This window comes from Podarcis vaucheri (genome assembly GCF_965113315.1).
Source record: "Podarcis vaucheri genome assembly, chromosome: 3".
NCBI lineage: Eukaryota > Metazoa > Chordata > Lepidosauria > Squamata > Lacertidae > Podarcis > Podarcis vaucheri.
In genome coordinates this window covers 52256007-52283401 of record NC_138761.1, presented here as the reverse complement: position 1 = coordinate 52283401, position 27395 = coordinate 52256007, and the positions used below count along the sequence as shown (strand labels likewise).

Genomic DNA, 27395 nt, shown 5'->3' with positions numbered 1-27395 from the left:
AGAAATCTGTTCAATTCCTGAAACTGTTTGAAAACTGAGGCACGGCTTCCGATTGGCTGCAGGAGCTTCCTGCGTTCAAGCGAAAGCCGCATCGGACATTTGGCTTCCGAAAAACATTTGAAAATTGGAATGGGAGTCGATTTATTGGTCAACTAAGCCATTTGAGAACCAAGGTTCCACTGCATTCCTTTTGACTTAGCACACAGCCTGCATTTGAGGATTCCTTTCAAACCTTTGCTCTCTGGTCACATCCACAGCACACATTTAAAGCAAATGGCTTCCAGCAAAGAATCCTGGGAACTGTCATTTACAACTCACAGAGCTACAATTTCCAGTACCCTTAAACTACAGTTCCTGGGATTCTTTGGGGAAAGTCATGTGCTTGAAATGTGTGGCATGGCTGTGCTCTCTCTCTCTCTCTATGTATACAAACGAATACCACATTTGGTAAGTGGTAATAATGAGAGAGTATTTCTTCATTGGTTATGAATGCAATCTCAGATGAATAAAGGAAGGGGCTTAATTTCCTGACACATAGGTATTGAATTACAAGTGTTGAATTGGGTTATGCATAACACCTGTGGCTTAATGCCAGTGCTGTGAGCTTCTGTCAGGAGTCGCTACATGCCCAACTATCACTACGTGGAAAGCTGTGATGGTTCTCCTTCCTGTTGTACATGGAAGATGATTTGTCCATTTACTGTATTTATTTTTCCCGATTTGAACTATAAAATGGTGGGTTTTTTGAGTCAAAATGAGAGTACCCCTAAACATTATTTTTTTTAAAGAAAAAAGCACTGTGGCTTAGCACTTAACATGTCAGGAGGAAATGCATCAACAAACCAAAACTATGTTTCATTTGAAGCAAAATAAGCCAGATTTGATTCTGCAGCATTCAAAGATTTATAGAAAAGTTTGCCAAAAACATAAAACGCTATTTAAGTTTTAACTCCCCCCCCCCGTGATGTTACAGCATACCTGTTTTGGACCCAGGACTCAGCTACATTAATCAAATTACAACATTAAAAATGTGTTATAACACTGTGACATCAGATGGTGCTGTAGAGCTGAAATCACAACTCAGTGATATTTTCCACTGTGAGCTTTACAACGGTGGTTTTTTTTATATATAGCTGTGTAGATCTAGCCCCAGTCTTCCAACTCTTTCTGCCAGGGTGCATTCTACTCAGACATATCTCTTTTTTTTTTTTTAAATGCTTTTATTGAATCCAGCTCTTTATACATTTTATCTATTTTACAACAACTCATATCCATTTTCGACTTCCTTCAACGTCGCTGACATTCTTTCATAGTTATTCTTTTAATACACATTCCATTCTTCCATATTGCCATTTACCCCTCCTTTCCTCCTATATTCCTATTAAACAATATTCATTAGTTCTTTACAAAGCCTCTTTAAATCCCACCAGCGTTGTATTTACACCATAGTTATTTTCCAGGTAACACACAAATTTCTCCCAGTCCTTTATAAATTTTTGGTCTTTTGTATATCTAATCTTCCCTGTTAATTTGTCCAATTCTGCGTATTCTATTAATTTTGCTCTCCATTCTTCTACCTTTGGAATTTCCTCCTGCTTCCACCTCTGTGCCAACACTATTCTGGCGGCTGTTACGGCATACTGGAAAAATTTATGATCTTTCCTTCTGATATCCTTCCCTACAATACCTAATAAAAAAGCCTCTGGTCTTTTCACAAAAGTATACCTCAATATCTTTTTCATCTCGTTATAAATCTCTTCCCAGAAGCTTTTAACTTTCTTACACTCCCACCACTGGTGGAAGAATGTACCTTCTTTGAGTTTACATTTCCAGCATTTGTTATCTACTTTATACATCTTTGCCAGTCTTACAGGAGATAAATACCATCTGTAGAGCATTTTCATCATATTTTCTTTCAATATCATACAGGCAGTAAATTTTATATTCTCTTTCCACAACCTTTCCCAATCCTCCCATTGAATATTGTATCCCAGATCCTTTGCCCATTGCACCATCACCGACTTCTCCTCCTCATCCTTCATATACCACTCTAACATTATTTTGTACATTTTTGATAGGTTTTTAGATTCACTATTTATTATCTCTTTTTGAAAGATTGATTCTTTTTCTACATACCCCCTTTCCTTCAGCTCTTTTTTAAACATTTCATTAATTTGGAAGTAGTGTAGCCAGTCATATGTTAATGTTTTAACTTGGTCATATGGTTTTATTTTCCACTTGCCTCCTTCGTTGATAACCATTTCTCCATATGTTCCCCACTTTCCTCTCATGTTAGTTTTCTTAACACACATTATTTCTAACGGGGATAGCCAATGTGGGACTTTTGGTTCTAATATGTTTTTATATCTATCCCAGACTTCTATTAGTGCTCCTCTAAAAATATGGTTTCCGAATCCCTTGTGTAGCCTCTTTTTATCACACCATAGATATGCGTGCCACCCAAATTTGTTATTATACCCTTCCAAATCTAGTAATTCTTTGTCTTCCAATTTTACCCAATCTTTCAACCAACACAGGCATGCTGCCTCGTAATATAATCTCATGTCTGGGAGACCGAAGCCTCCTCTCTCCTTTGCGTCCGTCAATAACTTGAATTTAATTCTGGGCTTCTTACCTTCCCAGACATATCTTGATATTCCCTTTTGCCATTCCCCAAAAATTTTTTTACCTTTTAGTATGGGTAAAGTTTGGAATAAAAATAACAACTTAGGTAGCACCATCATTTTTACCATTGATATTCTTCCCCATAGTGATAGTTTCAATCTATTCCAAACCTCCAAATCCTCCTTTATTTCTTTCCACATTGGGATATAATTATATTGGTATAAATCTATGTTCTTATCTGAGAGCCAAATTCCCAAGTATTTAATCTTTTTAACTACCTCAATTTCCGTTTGTTGTTTTAATAATTCAATTTTATCTTGGTCCATATTTTTCACTATCATTTTAGTCTTCATCTTATTCAATCTGAATCCTGATAGTTTCCCGAATTGCTCCATTTCTTCCATAATTTCTTTTATACTTTCTGTCGGTTCTTCCAAAGTCACCACCACATCATCCGCAAAGGCCTTTACTTTGTATTCATTAACACCTAATGTCACCCCTTTAATTTGCTTATTTTGTCTTATGGCATTTAATAAAACCTCCAGGACCACTATGAACAGTAATGGTGAAAGCGGGCAACCTTGCCTTGTTCCTTTAGATATTTTTATATCTTCCGTGATGATGTTATTTATAATCAACCTTGCCTTCTGTTCCGTATATATTGCTTCAATACCATTAAAAAATTCTTGACCCACCTCCATAACCTCCAAATTTCTCAACATAAATTCCCAGATCACATTATCGAAGGCTTTCTCCGCGTCTACGAATATTAAACTTGCTGGTTTATCACACCTATCGGACAAGTATTCTATAACATTAATTATATTTCTTATATTATTTCTTAGTTGCCTGCCCGGTAGGAAGCCTTGTTGATCTTTATGTATGATTTTTACTAGTATCTTTTTTAATCTCTTTGCTAAGATTCCTGTAAAGATTTTGTAATCTGTGTTTAGGAGCGATATGGGTCTGTAGTTCTTAATTTGGGTCAAATCCGAATTCTGTTTTGGTATTATTGTGATAAATGCCTCTTTCCATGTTCCTGGGATATCCTTTTCTTTTAAGATGTTGTTCATTACTTTAATTAACGGGACCATCAACGTATCTCTCATTTCTTTATAATAGCTTGTGGTGAACCCATCCGGGCCCGGTGCTTTCCCTCTTTTTAGTTCTTTTATGACTTCTTCTACTTCTTCTTTACAAATTGGAGCATTCAACTGTTCTTTTTGGTCTGTTGGGATCTTCTTCACCATCTTCTCTTTCAGATATCTTTCTATTTTCTTCTTATTATTCCTTTCTTTATTCCTATATAATTGTTTATAAAATTCGACGAATCCTTTCCTAATTCCTTTCGGATCTGTTATTTCTTCTCCATTCACTTCAATTTTATTAATTGTGTTTTGTTCTTTTCTCCTCTTCACTTGCCAAGCAAGCCATTTTCCTGATTTATTGGCAAATTCGAAATTTTTTTGTCTTAACCTTTTAATATTCCACTCAACCTCTTTATTTATTAGCATTGCAAACTGTGTTTGAAGAATCTTTATTTCCTGTACTATCTTCTCGTTATTAGGTTTTTTGATCAGTTTTTGTTCCTTATTCATAATCTGTTCTAAAATCTCCTTTGTCTTTTTTTCTTTGTTATTTCTTTTCCATGCATTCTGCTGAATACAAAGGCCCCTCATCACCGCCTTACTTGCATCCCACACCACACTCAATTTTGTCCCCTTATCCATATTGTCTCTAAAGTAATCAGATAAATTTTTTTGTGCTTTTTCTACAAATTTTTGATCATCCCATATGTTATCATTCAACCTCCACCTGAAGGTTCGCTCTTCAAAACCTTTTAACTCCATTTCTATTGGGTTGTGGTCTGAAATCACCTTAGCCTGTATTTCTATTTTTTGGATTCTTGGGGTTAACTCCTTTGATACCCATATTTGGTCTATTCTTGACATTGTTTGATTTGGTTCGGAGTGGTATGTGAATTGCTTCTCCAAGGGATGTCTGAGCCTCCAAATATCAACTAAGTTGCAGTTCTTCGTCATTGCAAAGAACGTTTTAGGTAGTTTTCCTTCCTTATTTTTCGTTTTCCTCAATCTATCCATTTCTAATGAAACCACCCCGTTCATATCTCCCATTATTATAATTTTTTGGTCCATATATTCAAATAATTTCTCCTCTAATAGTCTAAAAAATTCCTTCTTATTCCCATTTGGTGAGTAAATCCCAACAATTATCAACTTTTCACCTTGCCACTTAATTTGAACCATTATAATTCTGCCTTCTTCATCCTTAAATAGTTGATGAGATTCAATTTTATTTTTAATGTATAATACAACACCTCTTTTTTTCTCTTTATCCGAGGATACAAATTCATTTCCCAACCTTTTGTTTATTAGAATTTTCCTGTGTTTTTTAATCACATGGGTTTCTTGTAAGCATATAATATCTACATTTTTCTTTTTTAACATATGTTCAATCCTATTCCGTTTTCTCTTATCGTTCATCCCGTTCACGTTCCAGTTCCACAGTTTTAGCGTCATTCTTCTTGTCCCTGTTTAAATTTAAGTTTATTTTATAGTCTTTCTATCTCTTCTCCTATCTCGTCTTCTTCCTCTTCTTCTGATCCTCTCTCTACCTGTTCTTCTTCTTCTCTTGATTCGAGTTCCTCCCTTAAATTTAGTCCTCCTTCTGCCCCTTTGACCTCTTCCTCTTCTACTTGAAGCTCTTTGTATCTCCTTGTAAATTTCCCTATTTCTTCCGGGCTAATCAATCTTCTTTTTACCCCTTTATAAAAAAACGAGACTCCTTCCGGGAATTCCCATCTAAAATCGATCTTGTTTTTCCTAAGCAGTTGCACCAATGGTTTATAAGTTTCTCTTCGTTTCAACAATCTTATTGGAATATCTTTAAATATAATTATATAATTCCCATCAATATATAATCTTTTCTCTCTGTTTCTTTGTAAGATCTGATTTCTCATCTCTCTATCTTTGAATGTTATTAGGCAGTCACCTGGGAATTTTTTGGCTTTACTTGATCTTATTTTCATTCTAAATGCATTTTGTATTGTTTTCCCCACTTCTTCCTCCGATAACCCCATCCATTGTGCAATCTCTTTTATCAATCTTTCTTTTATATTTTCATTTTGTACTTCCGGTATTTGCCTCAATCTCAAATTCACTTCTCTCTGTTTTAGTTCATTCATTGCGATAGAGTCTTTTATTTCTTCCTGTATTTTGTTTAAATCTGCTATCTCATTTTTCATCTTCTCTTCTTCCCGTTTCAACTCTTTCATTTCATGTTTTGTTTTTTTCAGACCCTCATCCACTCTCTTTGAAACCTCTTTAATTTGTCCCTTTAGTTCACTAACTGTCTCCTCAATCTTTTTATCCATTTTCCCAATTTTATTATCAACCTGTTCTAATTTTATCTCCAGATTTTTTTCGCTCTGTTTGATTTCTGCAAACATCTTCAATATTTCTGTTTTGAACTCTGCTTCCTGTTTTGAAGCTCTTCTATCTGTTGGGGTCCCCCCCTCCGTCCCCTTTTTTTGTGTATGCGACATTCCCCCAAGTATCAAATATCAAATAACAAATTAAATTATACAATTTCTAAGCAATTCCTAGATACTTGCGATTACAATTGTTATTATCCTTAGATGTTATTTGGGATGTCCGTTGCAGGTTAGCACTGCGGGACAGAGAGGTAAATTATAGATTACAAGTGATTTAACAGTTTACCCTCAGAGTCATATGAAAAATTTTATCGCGTCCTCCACTAGAATTTAGAAGAGTTTAGTTGCTGATCCATATTCTTCTTGCCCCCATTCGGGCTAATCCAATCAAAGCTTTGGATAATCCGCTTTCTAATTTGAGGGCCCAAAAACACTCCAAAGGCGGCACAAAACAATTTCCCTTTAGTTTAATAGTCCGAAGATGCTCCAGAGGTCGAAGGTAAAAGAGGTAAAGTCCCAACTTCAGAGAGCCAGAATAGTAGGTATAAAGTCAAACTATTGTTCCATATTCAAATTTCGCATCCAAGTTTCAAATTGTCTTTAATTGTCCCTTAGAAATAAATTTGCCCCTTGGAAATAGGTCTCTATAATCAATAAATCCAGGAGGATTTTCGGTTAGATGCTAGAGAAGTCTTATAGGCAAACTTCTTCAATTTCGCAGTCTTAAATTGCTTCGACGCAGATTTCCTACTTTAGTACTTTAAATAGTAATACTTAGTTTAGACCCCTAGAGGGAGTCTAACTCTACTAAGTCGTGAAGAGAGTTCTTACAAAAAAGGGAAGAGAAAGCCCTAAAATGGCCCCTTTACTTCAGCAATTCTTTTAAGGTCCAATTTTTATCAATTTAAAGTCCCAAACAGAGATAGAAAATAGATACAGAAGTTACTGAGCTGATCATCAAAGGCCAATCTTCTCTATCAGAAGCAAAAAAAAAAAAAAAAAACCGAAGCAAATATCTTAGAGAGTCTTTTAGTATAACATCTAAAACCCTCTTAAATATGGCGTCCGAGGTTTTCTTAGTGTGGTAGTCCCTCACAGGTTTTCTTAACGTAGTAGTCACTCACAGGTCCCACAGGGATATATTTGTACAGTTCTCTTTCCAATGCTTCACCCACACCGGGACCCCACTTCATTCACATGAATTTCTGCTCCCCTTTCTTCTTTTGAAGAGAATTATTTCTCCTTACCAAAGTCCACAAAGTTAAATTGTTGCAGGGGAGACGAAAACAGTAACCGCTAGCGGCAACTTACTTTCCTTTTAGGCTCTGCATACAGCCTGTGTCTTTTAACGAAGACAGACGTCCGCTGAGCTCGAACTCTTCTCTTTTTAATTCGGAGACTTCCTTGTTCTTGCCGCTCATTAACTCCAGCAATTTTAGATATTTTGTGCCCGAATTTCTTTGTTTTGAGAGCGGAGCGCTATCCCCCCCAGGCTCGGGGCTTTGCTTATTAGCCGTTGCAATGGTCTCCCGATCGCCCACCGCTCGTTCCGCCGCGCTCTTCACCTCTTTTTACGGAGGCTACCTGACGGCCGAAACAGCAGCTTTTCAGGCGCTGCCGGGAACCTGAACCCCTAGACACCCTCCAGAGGTAAAACCAGAGGTTTTGCGCCCTAAAAACCTCTTTTTTTCGGCTAAAAAGCTAGGGCTCTCCCCACCGGAAAAAACCCTCGCCTGCAGCGGGTTCCGCGCTCCACCGGAAGTCTACTCAGACATATCTCAGGAGCTTCCAGACGGGTGCTCCTCATGCACAGAAATGTTTCACAGCATCCATGTGATGTCAGCATAGAATGCCAGCCAGCATAAAAGTGCCCACCCCACCACTTAATTCAAGTTACCCTTTCTAGGGAAAATCTAATCAGTTTTTAACTTTTATTTTAATAGCTATTACCAACTCCCATTTGCAACAGTCAGTTTGCAATATTATGCCCCCGTCTGGAAGCACTGATAGTTACTGGAATCTAGAGAATCTGCTTTCAGTGAGACTAAGGCCACAGAGTCCCATGCACACTTTCCTCAGAGTAAACCCCATTGATCCCAGTGGAACTGACTTGCATAGAGTTGTGCTTGTGCTGCCATCTTCCATGATAGAAAAGGCTTACCATTGGTCTGCGTCTGCCAGATAGCATCAGCCATACCCCACAGGGCAGGGAATACAAAGAACAGGGCAAGGTGGCTTGGGCGAGGTTTCCAGAGCAATAGTCCTATTATACAGGCAAGGTTGAGAACTCCACCTGGAAGGTGATGAAAGATTGAGAGAAAGCAATAAAGAGTTTCAGAAGTAGGCCATTTCAGATAGTGAGAATTATATAGCTGCACCAGGCCAAGGTCCACATTGTGCATTAGTTTCCAAGAGTGGCAGCCGCCCAGGTGACATTGGAAGCAAAGAAGCAGTATCAGCAAGGCTGGCTATGGTATAAAGATGAAGTAAGCAACCACCTGGGATGTCAAAATTCCAGCTACATAAATGTTTTGGAGATCCACCAGAGTGCACAGAGGGGCAATGAGGCTGCTTAGGAGCACATTGGCTGGGCGATGTACCCTGCCGTTCAGGAAACAAATCAAGAGTCTTCTCATTTCCACTGGCCCCCAAGGTCACAGAGGGGAGGACCTGCTATCTCTTCTGCTGGTTGCCTGGAGGAAACAAACCTTGAGTCCTGGTTCAGATGACATGTTGGCTAAGCCAAACCACAGCTTAGCTCACCGTGGTGTTGCAGCAGGAGGATTGCGGGCAGGAGCCACAATCTCTTCTTTGGGGTCTCTCATGCCCACCCATTCTTGCTTGGCTTGGCTTAGCCTAACAAGCCAGCCAGCCCATTGTCAAGGCAAGTAATTTAGTCCTGGCATATAATGGGCACCTGTCAGCCTAATGATATGGGTGAAGTAGGCAGCAAAATGTCAGCTGATTTTCTCAAGAGTGAAATTTTATCCAGGATGTGTAGTTGGGAACATTTCTCTTAAGTCATATTAGATGTGAAGTACATCCAGTTTGGAGAATGTGCAGAGCTAGCTCATTAAAAAAAACTCCAGTGAAACATGAGAAAGAGAACCCCAAGAGACATAATTTGCCAGGAGTGCCAAGTTCTCCAAATGTTTCTTCATAGTCTGCCCTCCCTCCCTGATGTTGGTCAGATCAGTGCCTTAGCAAGTGCTGCCAGTTGGCCCTATAAATTACGGTATATTATTGTCAGATCAGCACCTCCAAAAGGGACAGGCAAATATGTAGCTTATTGCTTCATGACTGCAGAAGCCATGACACCTCCCTGTTCAGGGAATGCCAGTCATTAGATGAAAGGAAGGGAACCTGCAGCAAAATGTTGCTTTGTGGAGTGCTTCTGCTCAGATTTCCAACCAACCAGCCACGTTATTTTCTAGGATCCTCTATTCCATCTCCATTTTCCATTCCCTGTTCCCCCTCTTAGCCATCAGTGAGCATGCTCAGGGTGACATTGATTATTGTGTTCTGTTGGTGCAAGGATTTTCACTTATGCAATGGAACTCTTTCTCCTTCCCTCATGCACACTCTGTGCTCTCTCCAAATCTGCCCTGGAGGGTTCTGAGAACCCCCAGAACACATTTAGGGGGTGCACAGGGGGAGGAGAGGGGGGAAACATTTTGTTGCACAAGAATAAATCTTTTCCTGACAGAATGTGTTTGTTAGTATTACATTGGATACAACCCTCAGTCCTCAATGGACTGTTTTGGGGTCCCCACCCTCAATATTTTTTTTTATCCCCCTGCAAACCAGCTCTGCTGATACCACTCTCTTGTGTGAGACTAGTGCTGCTTTGACTGCTTCAGAACTGGCACCCAGAGAATTGAGATTGCTATTAGTATATGTGATTCATGAGTTGAGAACCACCTTCTGCTGTGTTAGAAATGCTGAGACTTTCTCTGAAGTGACTGAGCAAACAGACATATTTGAAATTCAAATTGGCCAAGACTGTTTCATTCTCAGTAATGAGGGGAGAATCCTCATCTGGACTGATCATGTTTTTAGCTAGTTCTTCATTAAATTATGCCCCCTGCCTCTTAGTATGAGCACACCCAATTTTTCACACTAGATGAGCCCCCTGGTTCTCTGTTAGCCTTTACATACCCATTGCAAATAGAATTTTTCTGCCAGTAAATTGGGAAATCTTCCCAAAGATCAGGGAGCAGAGTGAATTTGTAGCCGAGAAGCAGATCATCACATAGCCGACAAAATTTATCCCAAGGGCACAGGTCACATAGGACTAGAGAAAAAGAGAAAGACACACAGGCGCACATGGCATTATTATTCAACGCAGCAACGTTGTTTCTGTCATCTGAGGCTTAGGACTTCATGTCTCTTTCTGAGTGCTGGGTGAATATTCATACAGAGAAGATGCGATCAATAAAGCACAGCTCTGTGCCTTGCCGTAGGGCCTCCAGATTTAATGTGTGTGCCTGCTGTGCAGTGATGGAGTTGAGAGACAGGGGGGGGGGATAATTTGCTCATGTGCCATACATGTTATCAAATGCTAAAGCAGCAGAAGAACTGGGGATGTGTAGGGAGAGGAGTTGAGACACAGCACTTCCAGGCTGTCACTCTTTTGGGGTGGGATTCAATCACATACCACCAGTAAGTTCAGGTTGGGCAACAATAATTGATTTGGAAGGTCTTGCATAACATGCCTGCTTCCCCCAAAGATGGGATTTTTCGCAGTAAGGAAAGTGATGGGTAAATGCACTGGGAAGTGTGGATCTAGGATAACACTTGCCAGTAACATCATAAACAGGCTGCCTGGAAGTGTCCACAAGGTAGATGATTGCCAACCATATGAGTAACTCTTTGGCTTCCTGGACATCAGAGTATGATGCATTGAATCAGATGGAGACCACAGAAGCAATATGCTAGTACTAAAAATATGGCTAAGATCTGCATCATTAAAACAAAAAAAGGACCATAAGATCTGCTTGTATGCTCACTTATAGCTACCACTAAGCTCACATTAACCTTGTATCTTTTTGATACTGTACCTGTGCATGCCCATGCAGGGTATGCAAACTGTCAGCCAGCTAGATAGGGCTGTTTAGGAGGCAATGCAAGGGCTACCCAAATAAGAAATACCTCTGTGATTTGCAAGGCACTCTGGGTTGGGGGACAATATGGACAATAAATCAATAAAGCAAATCCATCAATATGGCAGGCAGAAAGATGCCTTTCTCCTCTAGGCTTGATGCCAGAGACATGGCCGGCAGAGAGGAATCTGCAGAGGGGGACGAAGAGGCAGAGGGAAATAGAAACTTGATTCTTTCACACAACAAAAGTGAGGTAAACCCTTCTCGCTCTGGAATGCTGCCTGTGAGTTTTTGCAGCAGCACAGAGATGAAGGAGCAGGATGCAGGCGGTATGAGGTAGTTGGATTCAACTCCCGAGGAGAAATTGGCTGCACCTGAGTCTCCAAGAAGTAGGAGGCGGAGCAAGCAATTAGAACCAAGGAGGACCAGCAGGAAGCGAGGGCGGGCCTGGGGTATAGCTGGCCTTGGGAAGGGCAGGAAGCCAGTCGAGTCCACTGACTCCGACAGTGAGGAGTGAGCTGTGGGAAGCTTGGATTGCTGGCAGCCTGTTATTGCTAATAAACCCCAAATAGTTAAACTGCCAGCGTGTTGTGTCTTGTGTGAGAGAAGTGACCTGACACTTGACTTCTAACCCATGGCAATTGCTCCTTGTATCAATGTTTCCCCATTCAGATCCAACTCCCTCTGATCCCTGCAGCACTGAGTGGTTGTCCGCTCCCTCTATCACCCAGCAGGTCACATAAGTACATAACAAGAGCATCATAAGAGCCAAAGGCACCCTGTTCTCACCCTGGCCAACCAGATGCCTATGAGAAGCCCACAAACAGGACCTGAGTGACAACAGGACCTTTAGAAAGTATTGGAGCCACATGGGATTTATTTGACTTCTGATGGCACATGATTTTCATCAGGTCTCTCTGGTCCCTTGGTGGACCTACTGGTGTGTTTTGTTTGATTCCTGCTCTTCCTGGCTAATGGCATCTAAAACACTTTCTTCACTGACTCCAGAGGCTTCTTGGGCAGGTTTCAGGTATTCTCAGTAGGGCATCCATCTGTAGTGGGAGTTGGGACTCAAGAGTCCTGAGTGTCCCATGAACATTTCCCCATGTATTCATTGAAGAACTCAGGGTAGGTGATGTAACAACCACATTTTGCTCGCATTCCTACCTTGGTGTAGTCGCCAGCAAGGAATCCTTGTTCAAACCCGCTGTACATGGTCAGGGGAATCAGGAGACACTGGCGTTTATCTTTAAGATGCCGAAATGTTGCCATGAAAGTGAAGCACAAGGAAGGTGTCTCCTTTTTCTCACCCTCTGCTTGGTCGTCTGTGATCCGATCCAGAAAAATAGCAACTAGCAACACAGCTAGCACCCCACTGCCTGGATGCATTGGAATAAGAACCAAGTCCCAAAGTGACAAGCAATTCATAGATTTATTCTCAGAGCTCAGTTATGGGTTTACTCAGTCAATAAGTGTTTTTAAATTCAGCTCTAGAGGCCAAGAGAGTTTAAATAAAATTAACTGTTTTGAAGTCTCTGTCTTCAATATCAGGGCATCCACCATGCACAGCAAACTGCTCTGCTGGGTCATTTGTGCTATGGCAGCTGGAAAAACCAACTGTGCTGTTGCATAAGGCAGATTTCTTACCCTTCCAGGTTAGGTCAGAGGTTAAAGAGAGATCAGCATGGGGGCACCATGATTGCATCTGTCAACATTGCCTCTAGATGAATTTGTTTCCTGAGCCTCTGGCTTCAGAATTAGTGACAGTCTTTTCCAAAGCACATGTGAAGAGGGAAATTATACTATGGAACTGGAATGTTAGACTTTATTTCATTAACTGAGGCCTGAATTACTCATAGGCCATACAATTTACAATTTACAACTGAAATGAATATTCATGAATACGCCAAATTTGCTGAACTTTCCTGTTAAGTTCTGAGTGGGAAAATTCATATTCAAAATCTGAATCAACAATTTGGAAGATGAAATATTGACCCGAAAAATTAAAATTTGAAGGCTTTGGAACTGTTAGTATTTTCTGACAGTTATAATTTTGCCTGGGGGCCTCTATCATAACCAGCCTTGATTTTGCAGATTGAAAGCTGTCAAATACTAAAAATCACTGAATGTTGTTTATCAAATGCTGTAAGATTTTTTAAGTGAGTTACAAGACAGCGATCAAAAACAGTTAAATTATATTGCATACCATAAAATACTGTCAAATATGATATATTACAAATGGTTTTCCAGGAAAAAAAGCACATCAAGGGGTTCTTAGATGATAAAATCAATAATGGCAGACAAAGGACCATGAAATACACTTTGCCCACCACTCCTTTTCTTCCTCTGCAATGACCATCCAAAGTGAAATGTTGGAGATGATCTGGTGCACACCTTCTATGCTATATGTTAAAGCTTTAACAGCTAACACTTTAACAGTTGTGGCTTTCCACAAAGAATCCTGGGACATGTAGTTCACTTCTGTTTACCTAGGCATTTGATGGCTAAAAGACATTGTTCCTGGCACACCTGAGATAACTGTTCTTAGGTGATATCAACTGAAATAGCAAGCAAACAGCAAACAAACAAATGGTGTCTGGAAGCACCTACCTGTGTAGATTCCCAGCAGAGTGTAGATTAAGGTATCGTGTGGTTTTTTTTGAGCCACAGTGCTGTTTGTAGCATTTACCCCCGAGCAATGTTCTGCACCACAGCACAGATCTGCGTCTGAGTGTTCCACTAGGCCATAGGAAAAAGAAAAGAGCAGTGGTTGTTAGTGGTCAAAATCAAGACCATAAATTCAAGCATACATCCGCAATGGATTTCAAGCTGTGTTCCAAAAAACCCTGAGGTAGGTACTTCAAAATATGATCGAGGTTCTCATCACCAATAAAATCAATAATGGTGGACAGGCTGCTTGAGAGGCAATAGTGGAACATGTCCAGGAATCCTTTGCAACACACAGAAATGCCATAGCCAATTGACAGGGTTCCTTTAGTGGACAAATCCATGTGGAAGCAGCTGCTTGAGCAGCAGGGCATTTGATGTGCTCCATCAGTACATAACTGGTCACCGTTGTGCCCTCTGCACTTCAAAGATCAGGACCATCTAAATTGCCCTTTCTGGTCCTATAAGTTCTGACAGTGCCGTAGGGAGCTCACTTGGACTGGCATGAACAACAGTGTAAAAGCCAGATCCAGCTTCAGAGAATGCTACTTCTGTTCATTAAGCTTTGCTATTTCATATAGTATTGGTATTTCACAGTTCAAAGTAACCGTGCCTTTGAGCCATGATCAAATGTTTTGATCCCTTGCCAGTCTTCAAGGACGTTACCAGCATTTTCTAATCTCCTAGCAGTAACTTTTGGTTTGGTCAGCCAGTGGAGTTTTATCCCCTTAAACTAGCTTAAGACTGCAGTTGTGGGACAGGCTTTCCCTCCCTATATAGTTCCGGTGGCATTTAGCCCTAATCTGTCCCTTGAGGCAGCCTGCTTTTATTGTTATCCCTGGATTTGCTTTTAACCGGCCTACTCCACCTGGCCTGAGTTAACAACCACTGCCCAATAAATCCTTTAACTCCTGTGCTGAACACACACACACACACACACACACACACACACACGACAAACCCATAGACTGAATCATTAGAAGTCCTAGAATATCAAGTTGGAAGGGACCCAAACCTCCTGAAATGCAGGAATCTCAACTAAAGCATCCATGACAGGTGGCCATCCAACCTCTGCTTAAAGACCTCCAAGGAAGGAGAGTCCACCACCATCCGAAGGAGTCCATTCCACTAGACCTCTTCCCAATGCTCTAGGAAGTTGTCCACAGGAACTGCAAACTGGGTACCCATGCCAATAAGAAAACAATCCTTTAGCTGGGTTTAATAGTTTAGATCCTCAGATAGTTGAACAGGAGGTATTTTCCTGCCCTCCCTCCCCTGCAGCCACACTGAGGGGTGGTGGTGGTATCAGAATGCCCTCCAGAGTGATGTAGCTAGGTTATGCGGGCTGCTGGAAGAGGGGAGAATCACGCTAGGCTTTGGTTATTCCATTATCCTTAAAATTGCATCTATACTACTGTATCTGATACAGTATCACACTTTTTTTAAAAAAAATGATGAAAAAGTGGTTTTATTTATCAGTAGCACTTCCAAAGGCAGATATAGGCAAGGACGTGGTAAAGGTAAAGGTAAAGGTACCCCTGCCCGAACGGGCCAGTCTTGACAGACTCTGGGGTTTGTGCGCCCATCTCACATTTATTGGCCGGGGGCCAGCGCTGTCCGGAGACACTTCCGGGTCACGTGGCCAGCGTGACAATGCTGCTCTGGCGAGCCAGAGCCGCACACGGAACGCCGTTTACCTTCCCGCTGGTAAGCGGTACCTATTTATCTACTTGCCCCCGGGGGTACCCTGTGGTAATATCATAAAAATGTAAGGCTGTCATCGCATAGCCCTCATTGGAGGATCCAGAATCCTGGATTTTCATGGAGTCAAAGTGAAAAGGTAGTTGCAATGTGCGAGAGGAGGAAGATGCCAAAGGTTACCAGGAGGGTGGTTTGTGCGTAAGGGCAGGGTGCACAAATGGAAAAGGTAGGATGCAAGGACATGGGAGCGAAGGGGAGAGCAGGTGCAAAGCAGGACTGTAGAACAGAAGAGAGAAGCAGCTTCAGGAATGGGGCTGGGAGGGTGAGAGTTCAGCAGTGGCATGGGGTGGGGTGGGCAAGCTCTAGGTGGGGTTCGTATGGGGGGGAATGGCAGGGGAGCTGACAAGTGGTGTAAGCAGGGACACAGCCCCTAGGGTGTGTTTGTGTGTATGTAATATTTACCTTGGTTGGGAGTCTGCTCAAATACAAGGGATGATATAAGATTTCCCCATACTCCAGAGGACTGGAATATCAGAAAGAATATTCCAAAGTACTGGTTGACAATATCTTTCCCAACTTTCCCTGCTTTCCGAGCATATGAGTTTCCAGCGATGGTGAGATATGTGCACTTGGCTGACCAGAGTGGTGCTCCTCCCAGCCCCAAGATCATCGATGTGGGGATCAGTGTGTACCTGCAAAAAACCACGTTATTTAGATATCTCTTTTACGCTGCTAGCATTCTTGAAAGAAAGGCCAAAGACAGCTTGTTACATCATTAAATTCAAGATGAATTGCTCAAATGTTTACCCCTATACTATAAGGAGACGTATTCATGTGATATAAGAGCCGTAAGGAGCTAGATTGTATTGAAGGTTTGCTGTTAACTCCCTGCTTATCTTATTTTAAGCAATATTCAGAATTCATGTTTGTCTAATACATGATAGATGGAGACCTCAATATGCATTGGACTTTTCACCAGGAAGTTTTTCCCCAGGTCTAGGAGGCTCGGCATAATTGTGTATCAGGTTCATTTCAAGTTAAGTGGGGTTGGGGGGTTGAAATAAGCTCATGCAGCTCTCAACAGAGTGATTTGAAAACCACAACATTAAAGCTGCGCTCATATACCCAATGGAACCATTCAGTACATCTCTGCTAAAAGGGCTGGGTCAGCTTTGGGATTCTTTGGAGCAAGAGGAACACCATTCTCCAGCCTTCTCTCTGTGTGTCTCATTATAATGGACTCTGGTCCAGATTAGGGGTGGTATCAATTCTGACCACAAAACAGTCATAAAGAAGCCTACTGGAAAGAGCTGCTTCTCTTCCTTGTGTGGATGCATATTTTGGAGGCCAGTTTGTATTGGATGGTCACAGGGAAGCTCCTGCAAATGGAAACAGTGGCTGCGTGGCAATGGCCCACTCCCTAGTGGCAGCCATAATGTGGACAGTGGCTCACTCTGTGGCTCGCTCACATTGCGTTATGGGATATTTCCACACCACTGTGAGATATTGCTGGCAGGGACCCAGAAACCACCCACATTATAGAAGCTGCTTTACATATTACAGCAGGTTGGGGGACCTGTGGCCACCCAGATGTTGCCGGACAACAGCACCTGCCATCCTTGATGATCGACCGTGCCAGCTGGAACTGACAAGTATTGGAGTCCATCAACATCTGGAGGGCTGAGGGCCCCCACCTCTGTATTGCAGTCACCACAAAGAATTAAGATATGAAGATTTTCTGCTCATATAATCCCCCTCGCCCAACTTGGTTTTCAGCCTTGCAGTGATGCCACAGTCATTCTATGGACAAAAGTCTGGCTGCTGATGGAAGTAGACCACAGTCCCACAGATCTCATCAGAAGTAGGCTAGCAGCATTACCAGCTGGCGTAGAAGTTCCCCAAAGAGTATGTGATATAGCAGCACATGGAGCCCACAATGGTCCACTTGCACCCAAGCTTCTTAATGAGGATCGGTGGGAGAAACATGGAGGAGAGGATAAGGGCTGCATAGACAACACTCAGAGAGGCAACGCCCAGGCCTTCTTGAGAGTGGAGGCTGCTCTATAGAGACAAAATGAAATGGAATCAAAAGCTTTGCAATAAATAAGGGGACTTTGACTGACCGGGGTGGGTGGGAGAGAGAGAAGTCAGCAAGTCCTTAAGACAAGGACTTAAGTGGATCATTTGGAAGCACAAACACTGCAAAGGACTAAGGATAATATGGAGAGCAAGAGAGACATGCATGACACCTTGAGCTCATTGGAGGAAGAAGGGTCAGAAATAAATGCAACAACAACAACACAAAATATGAAAATAAGTTAAAAACCATTTTTAGAACAAATGTCCAACGAGGACATGACAGAAGTCTATAAATTGATGCATGGTTGATAGGAGGGAGAAAGGTTTCTCCTTCTCTCATTATATCAGACTCTTCTAGCTCCGATTGGTAGGAGGTTCAGGGGAGACAAAAGAAATGAATAATTTGATAATGCAATTCACTTATAGAAGGAGTGATGGCCACTAGCTTAAAAGAGAACTAGGCAAAATCATGGGAGCATTGTCTCCCAACAGCTATTAGCCATGATGATGATGTTGAACTTTCATGTTCAAAGACCACATGCCACTAAGAAGAAACAGTGGAAGAGGGCTGTTGACTTCCAAAGGTCTCTATGGTGCTAGACTAGACAGACCCTTAACCTGATCCAGAAGTTTGTGTGATCTCTAGGGATTTCTCTTCTGTTATGGAAGACCCATGCTACCTTTCACTGGGTTAGCATCCCTGTTGCATTATATCCCCACAGATCGTCTTCAAAGATACCCCCTTAAAATGTACACTCCACGACAAGGTCCACCTACCTGCAAGCTCTGGAGCCCTCCATAAGCAGTAAATAGAAACAAGAATCCAACCGAAACCAGAAGAATATTCTTCAGGTGCTTCGCCATTTTTGGGTCGCACAAGATTTGTTTATTGCAAGGTTTTAGGTGTTCACTGAATCATTCCAGATGAGGAGTCCAGGGAAGGTGGAAAAATGACAGCCAAGCAACAACTTTGCTTCTCCTGTAATGCAAAAATGTCAAGTCAACCATCTGGGCTAAAGCCAATGAACTTTACCTTCTCCAGCATTGAAAATACTTCAAGAACTTGTTACTTATTCACTTGTTTTGTTAGACGAAAAGGGTTTTAAAGATGACTTGATTATTTGCATAATTTGTGCCCTTTAACACCCAGTTACAAAGTGTGTTCAATAGCAATAGCGTTTTTCATATTGCTCTTTCGCAACGTAACAGTGCGAAGAGTTGGCACAGAGGAATGAATGCATGTGGGTGGGATACAGTTACAGGTTAGCCATAAAGGGAAGTGACTGAAAGGTCACTTGGAAGGCCTGATTGCTTAATTGCTTACAAGGGAGGTATCGTACCTATTATTAATCCAGAATCTTAATATGACAGGGTAACAGGGCACTGTCATTCCTTCTGGGCAACAACCACTGCAGATTCACTGCATGCAAAAATAAGGATAGTCCATGAAATCATAATCTATCTCCCTCTCCTGCAACTAGGGGCAGGCCAGTTTCAATTCCTCACTGTTTCTCACTTTTCCAATCTTAAATTCAGTTCTCCACTTTTCCAGATCAGTTTGAGATTATTATTATTTTTTAAAAATAAAAACTCTCATGAAAATCCATCGGCATTTTAGTACAAATTTCTTCCAGTGCACAGTTTTGCTAAGCATGTACTATGCATGTTTGTATGTTGTTTTCACTAATATATGTGTTTTATACGCACTATGCCCTAGTATGTGCATTTTTGTACATAATACTTGGCTGGAGAAAGACACTGCAAAATTTTGAGAAGTGTGATTTTTGAAGGATGCCTGTATTTTATTTCCCGTATTGTTTCAAAAAATGCAAATTAGATTAGTTTTTCTTTAAACGTGAACTGGATGAAAATTATTCCCTGTTTTTTTGGGGGGGGAGCCATGTGCTTTCAGTGTGTGGCACATGTGTGTGTGAAAGTTATTCATTGGGAAGAGCCCCACCTGCTCCAGTGCCATGCCCTCCATTTTTGGTGTTTAGACTACAGCTGCTGCTGCTTATTTAGCCAAAATGACACCCCCCCACACACACACCACCCACACCACCCACACACATGGTATTTGCAGGCTAGGGGGGGAATTTTGAGCCCTGCAGAAGTACAAAAAAATATTTAGAGAGAAACAACCCAAAGGGGGGGACCCCCCCAACAGCCCACTAGAGCAGGCATAGGCAAACTTGGCCCTCCAGATGATTTGGGACCAGAACCCCCACCATCCCTAGCTAAGAGGACCAGTGGTCAGGGATGATGGGGGTTCTGGAGGGTTGAGTTTGCCTGTGTCAGCACTAGAGACTGTATGCTTATTGGCTTTGGAATGCTGACTGTTGGAAACCAGAGGCCTTTCTCCTGGACATAGTCGGCCAATTGGTGCCAAAGAAAGACAGAACTTTCTTTATGTATGCTACCACAGCAGCAAGAGTACTCATCGCAAAGTACTGGAAGACTCAAGATTTACCCACTCTGGAAGAATGGCAGATGAAGGTGATAGACTATATGGGACTGGCTGAAATGACCGGCAGAATCCGTGACCAGGGGAAAGAGACGGCGGAAGAAGATTGGAAGAAATTCAAAATTTATCTTAAGAAACATTGCAAAATTAATGAATACTAAAATGTCGAGGTTTTAGGGAAAAATGGGGGTTACAGCTGTAAAAGATTAAGTAAAAGAAAAGAATAAGGGAAAAAATTGATAAAATCAAGTGTTAGGATTTGCTGAAATAATTTTGGAAATTGGGATGTAGAAAGGGGAGGTATGGGGAAGTCGGCGAAGTAAGGTTTAAGAAAAAAAAGGATATGAAATTATACATGTTTGTTTGTGTGTTTATTTGTTTGTTTGTGTTTATAAAAACTTTGTAAAACCAATAAAAAATCTATTAAAAAAAATGGAATGCTGACTGTTGGGGGTCCAGCAGGGCAGATGAAAGATTGGTGGGGAGGGAAAATGGAATGGAGGGGCTGGAAACCAGACAAGGAAGTGCTGTACCCCACACTCCAACATTTTGTTGTAGGCTCTACTTGTTCATAGATTTAACTATTCCATTGTATCTTTCAATCTTCTAAAGCAGGTGTAGGCAACCTAAGGCCCGTGGGCCGAATGCGGCCCAATCGCTTTCCCTGTCCGGCCCAGGGTCGGTCCGGGAATCAGCATGTTTTTACATGAGTAGAATGTGTCCTTTTATTTAAATGCATCTCTGGGTTATTTGTGGGGTCTGCCTGGTGTTTTTACATGAGCAGAATGTGTGCTTTTATTTAAATGCATCTCTGGGTTATTTGTGGGGCATAGGAATTCATTCTTTTTTTCCCTTTCAAAATATAGTCCAGCCCCCCACATGGTCTGAGGGACGGTGGACCGGCCCACGGCTGAAAAAGGTTGCTGACCCCTGGTCTAATGGAACAGTGTTTGTAAACAGTGGCACCAAAAAGTCTATGAAATGGAAGGAATAGCAGTCCTGCCCACTTTATGCATTGGATAAAGTGGCCCCAAGCCCACAAACAACTATGCTGCAATAAATTGACTAAGTGTTTAAAGTGCCGCAGGACTTTTGGTTGCTTTTGCAGCAACAGACTGGCAGGAATTTCCTATACAGGGTGGAATCTCCTTGGGGAATACCAAGCAGCCAATGAAATAGCCACTAGAGGGCAGCACGGTGTTGATTTTCAGCAATGCAGGCGGAATGGTAAAGAAAATCAGCCTTCGCTCCAATATTTGAGCTTCCAAGATGAGGCAGGACTTCGGAGTTTCCTTTGGTTGCAACTACATTGTCCAAACAGGCAAAAAGCAGCTTTCCAACCAGAGGATATCCTGTTAATACATCGTTAAAGTGACTTGACATGTTCTTGCTCCCTTCTCCCATTCAACAGCTGCTGCTTTGAGAGAGTGGGCAATGAACTCAATGACACCACGACAGCCCAAATGTTACTCGAGAGATGTTTGTGCGGGAAATGCGGGCTGGTGGCAGCCACATGTTGGAGGGCTTAAAAAAAAAAAAGGATTAGACAGGTTTGTGGAGGGTAAGACTATTGATGGCCACTAGCCATGACAGCAGTGCTCTGATTCTGTACTTCTGAGTACCAGTTGCTGGAAGCTGCAGGAAGAGAGCGTGGTTTTGTGCTCACGTCCTGCTTGTAGGCTTCTCACAAGCATGTCATTGGCCACTGTGAGAACAGGATGCTGGGATAGATGGGCTTATGTCTCCTGAAGTTAAAAGGTAAAGGGGACCCCTGACCATTAGGTCCAGTCGTGGCCGACTCTGGGGTTGCGTCGCTCATCTCGCTTTATTGGCCGAGGGAGCCGGCGTACAGCTTCCGGGTCATGTGACCAGCATGACTAAGCCGCTTCTGGCAAACCAGAGCAGCGCATGGAAACACCGTTTACTTTCCCTCCGGAGAGGTACCTATTTATCTACTTGCACTTTGATGTGCTTTCGAACTGCTAGGTTGGCAGGAGCAGGGACCGAGCAACGGGAGCTCACCCTGTCGTGGGGATTCGAACCGCCGACCTTCTGATCGGCAAGTCCAAGGCTCTGTGGTTTAACCCACAGCGCCACCCGTGTCCCGCTCCTGAAGTTAGGTCCTACCTAAATCTGCTTTGTCAGGGATAGGCACCCTCAGACCTGGGAGCCAAATACAGTCCTTCAGAACTCTTGGCCTAGCTATGGGGACTCTGCCAAGCAGCCTGGCCTCACCCCTAACTGGCCCTCCTCTGACCTTTTTCTCATGATTTTGTCTGTCTGGCATGTGTGCTTGTAACATGGCAATATGTCGTGCTTGCCTGGATGAAGAATGTAGGTCTGACTACACCACTTTCTTTTCTTTTCTTTTTTTGTATATAATTTTTACTAGTTTTCCATTTAATAATATACAATCACATATTGTTATCCACTTTACCTCCATGGCTCTTTAGAGCTCACTGACTTCCTTCCCTCCCGCCTTATGGCTTTCAAAATCAGCCTTTATATTGTTGCATTTTATACATTTTCCAATTCTAATTTCACTCATTATGAAAAAAAAAATAAGTTAAAAAAAAGAGGGAGAAAATTTCTCATTATTAGTTTTCAGATAACCCTGCTAGTGTTGTTAATTGCTTACAGTAATCTTTCAAATAGCGTATAAATTTGCTCCAGTCATTTTGGAATACAGTGGTACCTCGGGTTAAGTACTTAATTCATTCCGGAGGTCCGTTCTTAACCTGAAACTGTTCTTAACCTAAAGCACCACTTTCGCTAATGGGGCCTCCTGCTGCTGCTGCGCCACAGGAGCACGATTTCTGTTCTCATCCTGAAGCAAAGTTCTTAACCTCAAGCACTATTTCTGGGTTAGCGGAGTCTGTAACCTGAAGTGTGTGTAACCTGAAGCGTCTGTAACCCGAGGTACCACTGTACTTGATAATGCTGGTTTTGGATTTTTCCTGTCAGCTTCACCAGTTCCACAAAGTCCATCATTTTCATCTGCCACTCTTCTTTGGTTGGTAGTTCTTGTTGTTTCCATTTTGGGGCTAAACGAATTCTTGCTGCTGTTGCTGCATACATAAACAGTCTTTTATCTTCCTTTGGTATCTCTTCACCCACTATACGCAATAAAAAGGCCATGCTCAATGCTGGTATGTGGCTCCTGGCAGATTGCGCACTGAGGAATGTGGCCCTCAGATTAAAGACAGGCTGAAACCCCTTACACAATGTGGTTCATTTGGAGAATGGGAAGGCTCAAACTAATCCCTGTCACTCAGGCAACCTAACTACATACAGACAGCAGAAGTGCAACCCTGCAGCTGTCTGATTTGCAATAAAAGGTGTGCATGTGTGGAGGGAAGAACACAATGCTCAATGGTCTGAGCAACACCACATTGCAAGGAAAATCAGTGAAGGAGGAGACATCCAGCAGTTGTTGTTTAAAAAACAATTTCAATGCTTGGAAGGTGCAAATGGCCTTGTAGACTCTTTGCAACAAGGTGATCTCTCACTGATATTTTTATTCATTATCTTATTCACAGATGAGGAGCCTGGGGTCCTTCAGATGCCATTGGACTCCAACTCTCAGCAGCCCCAGCCAATATTCAGGGAGAGTTTCAGTCCAGCAGCATATGGAGAGCCACAGATTCCCCATCCTTGGTCTAACTGTTGTCAGAATGGGCCTCCATGGTACGGACATTGGTTGCAGGAAGCACAAGCACCCATTGGGCATCTGTTTCTCAGGTGCATAATTTAGCCATGTGTAAAAACAGGAGCAGTTCTTACCATGCACAGAGTAGACAGGTGAGGGAATGTAAAACATAGGAGGAAAGCACACTCCCAGGTCAAGCAACGATCCAGGGAAGGGCAGACAATTTAGAGGTCCTTCCTGCACCAGTGGTCCAAATACTCAAAAGTGCTTGGAAAACAGTTCACCAAATGGCCACAGAGGGTCCTGAATCTTCCTCTGGAATGTGAAAATGAGCTCCTGCTTGGGGCAGGACAGGTTTCAGGGAGCTGGTATTGTATTACATTCCATCAAAGTGAGGCATAAACTGTGATGGACAATTCCCAGAGATTCCCCAGGTGGGTGACATCTCTGACCCTTTGGGCTGATACCGGCGGAGTGAATCAGTTTATCCTCTCAAAATGCTCACAAAACCAGGGCAGTGAAATTCCACAGTGTAGATCAGAGTCTTAGAGTCTTTGCTGCTTCCCAGGACATGAAAGCTCCCCCGCCCTCCATCAGCCCTGTTTGGCAGCTGATTTGAGATCAGTCTGGCTTGCTCCATATCTCTGTCCAGGGAATGGATTTTCCAACTCCCCATGAGTCAGTTCCTTCTTAGGAATGTGCAGCGTCTTTACCACAGAAATCTGATAGGGCTGGCATTTATTTATTTTTAAAGTTTGTACCAAGCTGTGAACATGTTCCATAGGCCTGCTACTTATCAGTCCTGACACCCTTTCATTCTTTCTGTCAGGGCACCTAAGATTAGGTTGCCTCCTAAGAACCAAACAGGCGTTCTGTCTCAGTCTCAGGTCTTACATACATAGGGAATTCAAAAAATGCCCCATTAAAAGCTCTCATACCAAGAGAGTGTAGAAGTGAGAGGAAAAGAGAGAAATCATCGAGATTATTGATCCCAAAATCAAGGAAATTCATCTTCACTTAGATTTTTGTTTTATAGGAACGTAACTGTGTCCCAATTCCCCCAAAGATCCAGCTTTCCTTTTTATAGTCTTATTTGAAAGATTTCACAATTTTGTTGTTGCGCTTCCATTCTTTATGTGAGCGCACTGGTCGCATCAGCAGCTGTTAGGGTTGTTTCCAATGCTGCCATCTTGCTAGCGCAGCTGATTTCTGCATGCAGAATGTCATTCCTGCATTGCAGAGGAGGATTGGTCTAGATCAGTGTTTTTCAACCACTGTTCCGCGGCACACTAGTGTGCCGCGAGATGTTGCCTGGTGTGCCGCGAGATGTCTGGAGGGAGGCGGGTGAGTCGGGCGGCGAGAGGTGGGGCGGCGGCGGCGAGGAGAGGCCGCCCAGCGTGGGGCTCTCACCGTCTGCCTGCCTGGCTGCCTGCGAGCTCGGCGGGCAGCGCCTCCGTCCGCAGCGCCCGCCTCGCGGCTCTCATTCCCTGCCCCTGCCAAAGCTCACCCAGCCAAGCCGCGCTCTCCTTCCTGCCTCACTTTGCTGCCTCCTCCCCCCCCACCCCCAAAGCTTGGAGGTTCCCCGGCAAGGGGGAGGGAAAAAAATTGAAACTTACACTTTCGTGCATCCCTCCCGGTGTGACGCTGCGCGCTGACGTCACGGGGCTGTAATGGTGGTGTGCCTCGAGATTTTTTTCATCAAACAAGTGTGCCTTTGCCCAAAAAAGGTTGGGAAACACTGGTCTAGATGACTCTTGGATTCCTTCCAACTCCAGAGTTCTACAATTCTATGATCTAGTAATCTTCATTTCAGCAGTGCTCACTTCAGTCTTCATTTCTTTTTACCTTCTTGAAAGACCGTGGAAGCATGTAGACAATTAGGTGGACCCAGTGTGACTTTGGAGTGGCCACAGCTCCAAGGGACAATCTTTTTGATCAAAGGCAGAGACCCATTTGATATGAAAGTCTATCATTCCCAGAGCAAGCACCTACTTTGAAAAGGGCTACGTGACTCATGACAATCACATGGCCCCAGTACATGTATCAGGAGAAGAAACCACAAGCTTGTGTCAAAACAATGTCATCTTCTATTCATAATCTTATTCTGGCGTTCATTCAACTACAGGATAAGAGATTGCTCTCATTGGTGAGTTGCACAACCGGTCTTCTTCACTCCTTCACCCTCTACATCTCTGTGTTGCTGTGGTTTTATATTTACTCGTCTCTCGCCCCCTCCAAGAGCTAATTATGAATGGTTGTTTCCTTACTGGTGTGCTTATTCTTGGAACACTTTGTCCAGAGTTGTGCCACACTCATGATGCATACAGGCTGCTGTGCCAATTTCCCTGTGTGCCTTGGAAAAAAAGGAAGAAGGGTGCTATGTTTTTCCTGCCCCAGGAGAAAATGGAAATGTTTGCAAGGTGGAGATTTGGGCACAGTTAGGTTTGATCTGTGTCTGCTTTTTGGAGTCAGGTCCCCCCCCCACCTATATCCTTTGAGAAGCACCCTTAAAAGAGGTGTCTAAAAAATAAGTGCAGCCAAACCCTGCAAGGGTCACTGGAGAATCTCACAAGCTGATATGTTTTCTCTCTGACATGTTTGTGTATTTGGCTTTCATCTACAATGTTTTATTTCATGCTTTAGGTTGTAAATTGCTTTGAAGATTTTAAATATATATATGTATAAAGTTGTACATAAGTGATTTAAATAAATAAAATCAATTTCCAGCACCTGGTCCTCAGAGGCTCACTGACTCAGACAGTGCAAGTAAAGTACAACTAACACAATTAGTAGCCACTGATAGCCTTATCCCCCATGAATTTGTCTTCTCAAGCCATCCAGTTTAGCCATACAGCATATGAAATCCAACCCTCACTCCCTTTATTCCGTCCCATGTCCCATTTCAGCATTCTGTTCTGCAGTAGCTGCAGCCTTCCTAAAGCTCTCTAGCCTAGAAGTGCCCATTCCAGCTGGCAATGGCTCTCCAGGGTTTAAAGCAGGAATCTTATCTAGCTGTGCTTCCTGATCCTTCTAGCTTGGGATGCACAAGATATTGAACCCAGGATCTTCTGCATGCCACCATGTGATCTGTCACCAACCAATGGGTCTCTTTAGTGAGGTGGAGACATAGTTCTGTGGCAGACCCCATGTAAGTGGAGCCTCATTTCCACCTAGGGCAGAGCCTGAAGAACCTGCAATATATCGCACACACTAAACAGCAGGAAGAACCCTCGGGTTTTCTTTCCTTCTCCCCCATTCCAGTGTATTTAGCATGAGTTACCTTTGAAAAGCCTTCTCGCTAACTGCAGTCACAGCCGTGATGGTAGGCCTCCCAGGATGGTGGCTCAAGAGCCTGCCTTTCTCAGGATTTGGCAGCACCTGTTCTTCCGAGGCTCAGCACTGCCATCTCCTAGGTCACCCCAAAGCAAAAGGCCACTTCAGGAACATCCTACCAGTCTCTCGCAAACCGCATTGCATAACTTCATTTTGCATTTTTCCTTAGCTGGAAACACCTTGTGAGACTCTCAGTTCCTGGTGCACACCCACAAGGAGAAGAGCAAGAACACTGAGTGTGTCACTTGCAATGTCCACATTCTTCTTTCATGAGCTATATATGTCACAGGCAGTTCTCGCATGTCTGCAGGATCAAAGAAG

The 27395-nt window shown here is 42.7% G+C and overlaps 1 protein-coding gene across 3 annotated transcripts in view; it reads right to left on the bottom strand.

Moving 5' to 3' along the window:
* The window catches only part of UNC93A (unc-93 homolog A), a 36618-nt gene extending 9440 nt beyond the window's left edge, over positions 1-27178 (bottom strand). The window contains exons 1-8 of one of the 3 annotated variants that reach the window (XM_082217111.1): positions 27022-27178; positions 18406-18607; positions 17429-17610; positions 16012-16241; positions 13792-13920; positions 12349-12560; positions 10238-10373; positions 8241-8372 (exon numbers count right to left, since the gene is read on the bottom strand). In XM_082217111.1, the coding sequence (XP_082073237.1) occupies positions 8241-8372; positions 10238-10373; positions 12349-12560; positions 13792-13920; positions 16012-16241; positions 17429-17610; positions 18406-18492 (1108 nt within the window). In that variant the 5' untranslated portion in view covers positions 18493-18607; positions 27022-27178. Of the gene's footprint in view, positions 1-8240; positions 8373-10237; positions 10374-12348; positions 12561-13791; positions 13921-16011; positions 16242-17428; positions 17611-18405; positions 18608-18682; positions 18834-27021 lie in introns of those variants that run through there. The other 2 variants (XM_082217110.1, XM_082217112.1) reach the window with 2 other exon arrangements.
* Positions 27179-27395: the final 217 nt, after the last annotated feature.